This window comes from Uranotaenia lowii, chromosome 3, assembly GCF_029784155.1.
Source record: "Uranotaenia lowii strain MFRU-FL chromosome 3, ASM2978415v1, whole genome shotgun sequence".
NCBI classification, from domain to species: domain Eukaryota; kingdom Metazoa; phylum Arthropoda; class Insecta; order Diptera; family Culicidae; genus Uranotaenia; species Uranotaenia lowii.
Genome location: NC_073693.1, coordinates 311,734,160 through 311,741,604, shown reverse-complemented (window position 1 = coordinate 311,741,604; position 7,445 = coordinate 311,734,160). Strand labels below are relative to the sequence as shown.

At 44.6% G+C, this 7,445-nt stretch overlaps 2 protein-coding genes across 2 annotated transcripts; both read right to left on the bottom strand.

Annotated features, from left to right (window-relative positions):
* Nucleotides 1–2,158: 2,158 nt before the first annotated feature.
* Nucleotides 2,159–5,001, bottom strand: LOC129753729 (uncharacterized). The gene is made up of 4 exons (XM_055749573.1): nucleotides 4,950–5,001; nucleotides 3,963–4,721; nucleotides 3,584–3,869; nucleotides 2,159–3,491 (listed from the first exon to the last, which is right to left on the bottom strand). Exons 1-4 carry the CDS (start codon nucleotides 4,999–5,001, stop codon nucleotides 2,159–2,161), a joined length of 2,430 nt encoding a protein of 809 aa, XP_055605548.1.
* Nucleotides 5,002–5,926: 925 nt separating this feature from the next.
* Nucleotides 5,927–7,114, bottom strand: LOC129753728 (uncharacterized). Its single transcript, XM_055749572.1, has one exon. It carries the CDS (start codon nucleotides 7,112–7,114, stop codon nucleotides 5,927–5,929), a length of 1,188 nt encoding a protein of 395 aa, XP_055605547.1.
* Between the last annotated feature and the right edge of the window lie 331 nt (nucleotides 7,115–7,445).

Genomic DNA, 7,445 nt, shown 5'->3' with positions numbered 1-7,445 from the left:
TAGATTTTTGAGAAGAAAAAAAAAATAATCATAAAACCCGTCTAAGGATGGAATTCGGAAAGAAAGACAACCATTCGAAAAATATGCGCGATAATTGATTTTCATATACGTTGAAATATCTCAGTCATTTTTCATCTATGTTATCGTTATGTTATGTTATGTAATCAAATTAGATTTAGACGTCCATCAATAAAGAAGCTTATCCTAACAAGAAAACGCCTTTATTGATTCCCACGCAATCCTGCAAAGTCAAGTTCCTCAACTACTGTGCTTACACAATTTAAAAAAAAAATTCAAAAAAAAAGTTACAGAGGTTGTATATAAGAAACGACCGATAAGTTCACGTAGAATTACGACAGCCTGTTCTGTGTTTATGTGTTTTTCGTCTTAAATTAGCATTCTAGAATAAAGTATGTCGATTTTTTTTAAAGGAATTTATCTTCAAGAAAAGTCATTCTTCCCTAAATTGTCGTTTTAATACCTATTAATGGTCTAAAACGACCCATAAAGATAGTATGCTGCTTGTTCAACTGCATAACAAAAGGCGAATTAAATATAAGTATAAGCAGTAACAAGGCCGATGTCGTCGAAATGATTGCGCCCGGCAGTTATGCAAATAATGTGATCAATACACGAGCTTCGTCTCAAACGCTTGCGAGAAAATCTTACAATGACTGCTTTGATCTAAACGCTTGACTCAGTGCAAAAGCTCTCTAACTGTTTAGCCTCATGCGCCTCGTTGGAATCAGTATCAAGTTTTCATTTCCCTTCAGTTCACATAGCAATCACTAGCTAAAACTGTTGTTTTTACCTAGGGTTCCGGAGTAAGCGTTAGATCAACCATGTTTTCATTCCACCAAATAACAGTAAACGGCCCTTTTCAGGGCTAAAAACTTTCTAAGAGTTGTTCTTGAACTTTTTTGATATATGGGAGACGTGTGCGTTGAGTGGGTGGGTGTGTGATGTGTGTGTGATGGGTGTGTGATGTGTGTGATGGGTGTGGGGTGGGTGTGAGACGGGTGAATGGTGGTGTGGTGATAGGTGGTGGTGTGGTGATATAGGTGGTGGTGTTCGATAGGCGGTGGTGTTCGAAAGGGCGGTGGTGTTCGAAAGGCGTGTGGTAAGGATGGAGGTGAGCGAAGTCTGAAGATGCGAAGTGTGGTGAGGATATGTTCGGTGGGTGATGTGGGAAGTGGGCGGCGGCTGATGGGTGTGTTTTTTTGTGATGAGAGGTGTGTGTAGCATGGCGTGTTGATGAGGGAGGTGCGTGCGTGCGTGCGTGTGTGTGAGTGTGTGTGTGTGTGTGTGTGTGTGTGTGTGTGTGTGTGTGTGTGTGTGTGTGTGTGTGTGTGTGTGTGTGTGTGTGTGTGTATGTATGTGTGTGTGTATGTGTGTGTGTGTGTGTGTGTGTGTGTGTGTGTGTGTGTGTGTGTGTGTGTGTGTGTGTGTGTGTGTGTGTGTGTGTGTGTGTGTGTGTGTGTGTGTGTGTGTGTGTGTGTGTGTGTGTGTGTGTGTGTGTGTGTGTGTGTGTGTGTGTGTGTGTGTGTGTGTGTGTGTGTGTGTGTGTGTGTGTGTGTGTGTGTGTGTGTGTGTGTGTGTGTGTGTGTGTGTGTGTGTGTGTATGTGTGTGTGTGTGTGTGTGTGTGTGTGTGTGTGTGTGTGTGTGTGTGTGTGATGGGTGAGACACAACTTGTATCCACCGCTGTTGCCCATCTCCGCTGCTGCTTATGCGATAAGTTTAAATTTCTTCTAACTAATGAAACAATCCCTTTTTTTTTTTTTTTTTTTTTTCAAGGGAGTTTAACTGCCAGGGTCATTCTTCCCTATTCCTCTTGTTTCAAACTATTGTATTTTTTTTTTGTTTTTTGTTTTTTTTTGTTTTGTTTTTTTTTGTTTTTTTTGTTTTGTTTTTTTTGTTTTGTTTTTTTTTTTTTTTTTGTTTTGTTTTTTTTTTAACATACACATAGAAAGGGAAGTGATAGTAAAAAGAGATAGGGAAAAATTTGCGGTTTCAAAGTCCTTATAAGTTTGCTAAGTTTCTTATAAGTTTGCTAGTTTGTTTCACTGTGAGATTTTAGAAAGGAAAGAGAAAGATAGCGACAAACATGTAGGGGACAAGATAGGGTGAAGTGGACAGACGACCAGGGAGTTTGTCTTTTTACAGTTCGTTTATCAGTTTTGTAGTTTTTAGGAAGTCAATCAGTTTGGCTTCTTCGGTGGGACAATTAGACAATACTTGTCGGAGACTGTCGCTCAGTTGGCAGGCGGTTCTTTGTTGGGAGTAGGTTAGACAATCGGTTAGAATGTGTCGGACAGATAGTATGCAGTTGCACGAAGGGCACTCTGGTGGATCCTCTTTATCAAGAAGGTAGGAGTGGGTCAACCTGGTGTGACCAATCCGAAGTCGAGTGATGACGGTTCTTTCTCGGGGGTTGATACGGTCAGTCCACTTTAGGGGACTGTTTTTAACTTCGCGCAGCTTGGCTTGTCGGTTGGAGTACCAGTTTCTTTCCCAGGCTTGGGCCAGCTGAGTTTTAATGTAGTGGTATGCGTCTTGTTGTGGAATGGGTATTTCAGGGGGTATCATATTAGTACCAAGGGATGCCAGGCGGTCTGCCGCCTCATTGCCGGGGATACCCACATGTCCAGGTATCCAAACGAGGGTGGCTTTCTTGATTAGGGCTATCTCGGAGATTGATGAAATCCATGGATGTTTAATATTGCCGGCAGAGACGGCTATCAGGACGCTTGCAGAGTCGGAGAAGACTGTTGGGGGGTTGGAATGGGTGGGGAAATTTTGAAGGGAGTTGAGGAGTGCAAAAGCTTCGGAACTGAATACGGAGCACACGGTGGGCAGGGCAATGCTTCTATTGTCAATGGAGTCGTAGATACCGCAGCCAACTTTGCCATCGGCGGTTTTAGAGCCGTCGGTGTAAATGTGTGGAACCGAGGAGTACTTCTTTTCAACAAGGTTGCGAAAGTGGGGAAGCACTATTGCAGGGTGTTGACCGGCTTTTATTGAGTGGGTGAGGGAGAGGTCGATATGGGGGGTCTTTTCAGTCCAATATCGAAAGGCTGTTGGTCTTCTTTGACAGATGGTTGGGATGGAAATGTTGGCAAGATCTTGGAGTAAGGAATCGGTTCGAATTACTAATGGGGAATCAGTGTTTCCTCCAGTGGCGAGCCAGCGCAACGACTTTGAGGTAAGGTGTTTGGCAATGAGGTAGTTGAAAGGGGTCTCTCCACTTTCAGCCATTAGCGATAGCGTTGGGCTTGTAACAAAAGCAGAGCTGATGATCCTGATGCACCGGTTGTACAGAGGTTGAAGTTTGTCGTGAATGGTGGAGCTGGCTCGGCTAACGAAACCTAGACCGTAGAGAGTAGATGGGAGAAGCCATCCGTGTAAAAACCGTAGGAGTGAATCCCGATTAGCCAGGCTTGGATTTTTGGATAGGATACGTAGTATATTGATTTTGTTGTTAGCGTTTTTCCTGATATGATCGAAATGGGATTTGAAATTAAGTCGATCATCGATCCAGACTCGAGACGAAAGGAATGGACTAAAGGAATGATTTGATCATACATGATGATGGGTGGAATTTTCTTTAATTTCTTTCTGTTCGGGCCAAGATGCAGTAGTTTGGATTTTTCTGGGGAGAACTGAAACCCAACACTAGGAGCCCAGTCAGCGACCAGGTCGAGAGCTGATTGCAGTCTTTTACGCGAGAGACGCGCGAAAGGGGAGATGGAGATTAGTAGTATGTCGTCGGCATAGATTAGTATTTTTATATTATCGGGTATGACTTTGAAGATGGAGTTGATAGCTATTAGAAAGAGTGTTGGAGCAATGACAGATCCCTGAGGAACTCCTGTGTTAACAGATTTGGGATTAGAAAGAGTAGCATTAACTAGCACTTGAATAGATCTGTTTGAAAGGAAGCTGTTTATGTAGTTAAACATACGACCGCCGATATTCCATTCACGTAGAGTGCTGACGATGATGTTCTGGTTGACCCTGTCAAAGGCCTTAGAGAGGTCGAGGGAAAGAAGTTCAATGTGTTGATGTTGGTTCAAAGAGCTGTCGAGAATGTTTTCTAAATGGCATAGGTAGTCGTCCGTAGATCGCCCAGGTCGGAAAGCGAACTGTTGCTTGTTCAGCAGGTTGTTTTGGTCAAGGAAGGTATTGAGTCGATGATTGACCATTCTCTCCATGATTTTTCCAGCACAGTCAAGGAGAGTAATCGGACGATAGCTGTCGATGTTACAAGGGTCTTTTTGTGGTTTGGGAATCGGGATTACCAGCCCACGCTTCCAGGGATCGGGAATAGCTCCTTCATTCCATATGTTGTTAATAATTTTTAGGAATGTAGTTTTTGCAAGAGGGGACAAATTTTTAAGGTGTGGATATCCTATGTCGTCGGGGCCGGAAGACAGACCTTTGACCTTGTGAAGGGCGGAGTAGAGCTCTTCGGGAGTGAAGTCAGAATTGAAAGGTTGATTACTTGAGGGGGGAGAAATGGTGGAAGGGGAGATGTTTTGGTTAGGGAGTGAGTTTTGGGTAACGGGGTTGAGATTATTGATGGTTGGGGGAATTGAAGTGAAGTGTTTGGAGAGGGCTTCAGCGAGCAGGGAGGGGTCGTTTGTGTAGTGCCGATTTAAAAGAAGGTGGTATTGGTTTTTTCGGGGTTCACCATGGAGGACTTTGATTTTGTTCCAAAGGACTTTAGAGGGAGTGTTGGGGTTAATTTCCTCTGTGAACCTTTTCCAGCAATTATCTTTGGCGGTCTGAACTACCAATCTAGCAGTTGATCTAGCTTTTTTGAAAGCAATTAAGGCACTTTGCTTTTGGGGGTCGTCATTTGGTAATCGCTTCAGAGATCGGAGGGCTTTTCTTCTATTTTTAATAGCATCACGTACTTCGGAGCCCCACCATGGGACTGCTGATTTACCTGGTTTTCCGGTCGTGCGGGGAATGTATTTGGCGGCGGCGTCAGGAACCATTGTGTTAAAGGTTTGAATAGAAGAGGGATTTTGAATTGAGAAAAGATGATCGATGTAATTCTGGTATCCAATCCAGTCAGCTTCGTGGTAACGCCATCGAGGCCTGGCAGCAGCTATTGGGGTGGGATGTTCGAGTTTAAGGAGAATTGGAAAATGATCGCTGCCACGATTATCGTCGAGAACTGACCAGCTAAATTTTGGCCCATGGGACCAAGAAACGAGGCTCAGATCAAGAGCTGAAGTGTTACCAGATTGGGGACATAAGCAAGTGTGGGACCCATCGTTTAAAATTGTTATATTATTGATCATCGCAAAGTCTTCGAGGAAACGGCCTCGTCTATCAGTTTCCTTACTCCCCCATTCGGTGGAGTGGGCGTTAAAATCACCGAGGATAATAATGGGTGTTGGAATTTGAGGAATTAGATCTTCAATGCCTTCGGTGAATTCTTGAAATGGGAGAGAGGGTGAGGCGTACAAGGATACGATTGATATTTCAATAGGTGCTTTGATACGTACGCAAACGATATTAAGGGTAGATTGTACGGTAATCGGAGTGTAAGGAAATCCATTTTTAATCCCTATTCCTACACCTCTGCTATAAGAGTCCTTGAAGGTATGTAGCTGATAGCCTTTGATAAGATTGGTGCGAACGGTTGAATGAGGAACTAAGGTTTCTTGGAGGGCGAAAATTATTGGGGAGAATTTGGTAACAAGAAGTTGAATTTCAGGTAATCGTGATTTTAGGCCTAAGATGTTCCACTGTATGGCAAAATTTGTAGATGTTCTTAGTGTTGGACCGTTGAGAGCCATGACGATTTTAGAAGGAAATGAGTTATTGAGATGTTGGAATATGAGTGGAACAGAGAAGTTAAGGGACAAAATGACTTACCGATTAATGCCAGGGGGTGGGAGACGACTGGATTCCTTACTGTTGGATTGACTGGCGTAGATGGGGGGGACCGGGTTGACTGGTAGATTTGAGGCTCTTGGTTTGTCTCGCAGGAGAGATGTTTCCGGGTGATTCGGTGCCCCGACCACGCTTTGGGGTAGAGTTGCGAATCGGAGAATCGTCGGTTGTGTCCATGGAGGCCTCGCTATTGGTGTCGGTGAGGGTAGTGTCGGAATCGTCATTTTGGCTGTTTTCAATGGCGGTGATTTTGGCAAGAAGTTGGGCGTTTTGCTCAAGCAAATCGGCGATTTTCTTTTCGAGCGCTTTGATTTTGTCGTTGTCTTGGGCGGATGGTAGAGGGTTGAGCAATCTTTGCTGTACTCTGGAGTGGGAGGCGGAATTGAGGCGGGAGCGGTATTCCTTAACGGCATCGGAATGGGGGATTCCCATATCCACTCGGATACGAACGATGTTTTGCTCATGTTGGTAGGCTGGGCAGATTCGGTTGGAAGTGCAGTGGTTTCCTTGGCAATTGACGCAGTAGGACGGATTCGGACATTCCGGATGGAGTGTATTATCACCACAGTTTGGGCAGATGGGATTGTTTGGACATTTGGTTTTTGTATGTCCAAACTTCCCACAAGCAAAGCACTGCATGGGGCGCGGGTAGTAGGGCCTGGTTGGGACCCGAAGGTATCCAAACCAAACGTGGGTTGGCGGAACGGTACCCTTGAAGGTGAGCACCATGGTGTTGGTAGGGAGAGTTTTGCCTTCAACTTTCCTGGTGAATCGATAAACTTTCACCACGTCCTGATCCTCGAGGGCTTGGCAAATTTCAGTGTCCTTTAGATCAGCCACTTCCCGACAAGAAACAACGCACTGACTAGTATTTCTTGTGGGATGAAGCTCAACATTAACTGGAGTTCCATCAATCAGTTCCTTCAATTGAAGGAGCTGATTGCTTTGTTTTTGGCTTCGGACGGCTATGAGAATCGATTTTCCTCCATCGGTTGGGCTGGCTCCATCGATGCGGCCGGCAATCCGATCGATAGATTTGGCGATTACGAATGGGTTTTGGGGCAGCTTCGTTTGGTTGGTTGGCTTGAGAACAAGGAATTGCACCTGGCCGTGTAAATTGTCCGGATCCATCCAGCTGGGAATGGTCCTGGAGTTTTTGTGGGATGGACCGGGCAGTCCACCCCAGGGCGGAAATGATTCCGCCATTCGGGGAACGGGTTTTCACAATGTCACTGTACTATAGCAGAACACAGAACTCGAAAGAAAAATCCTTCAATTGAGATGTCCGTGATTGAGAAACTCAGCGATGGAGATTGGAAAACAGCAGCAAATCAAAAGCACGTCTAATCGGGTCGGTGGTAAGCGATAAACTGTGATTGAGATAGAAGTTTTTTCTTCAGCGAATGAACGAAAACTGTGAAAACAATCCCGCAGTCGACCACTTTTTTTATACCTTTCGTTGGCTAGAAAAACGAAAACTCATGAAGGGGCGGGGCGTCCAAGTTTTTTTCCATTTTCGAATAGCCAATCAACGTTG

Bases quoted from the DNA above. Each gene is read 5' to 3' on its own strand.
- LOC129753729 (XM_055749573.1), bottom strand. From the start codon at position 5,001: ATGGTTCCTGACGCCGCCGCCAAATACATTCCCCGCACGACCGGAAAA. The intron at 4,722-4,949 runs GTAAATCAGCAG...CTCCCTCTAAAG, and splicing joins CCGCACGACCGGAAAACCAG to TCCTTTGGAACAAAATCAAA. The intron at 3,870-3,962 runs GTATGTTTAACT...CTGTTAACACAG, and splicing joins TGAATGGAATATCGGCGGTC to GAGTTCCTCAGGGATCTGTC.
- LOC129753728 (XM_055749572.1), bottom strand. From the start codon at position 7,114: ATGGCGGAATCATTTCCGCCCTGGGGTGGACTGCCCGGTCCATCCCAC.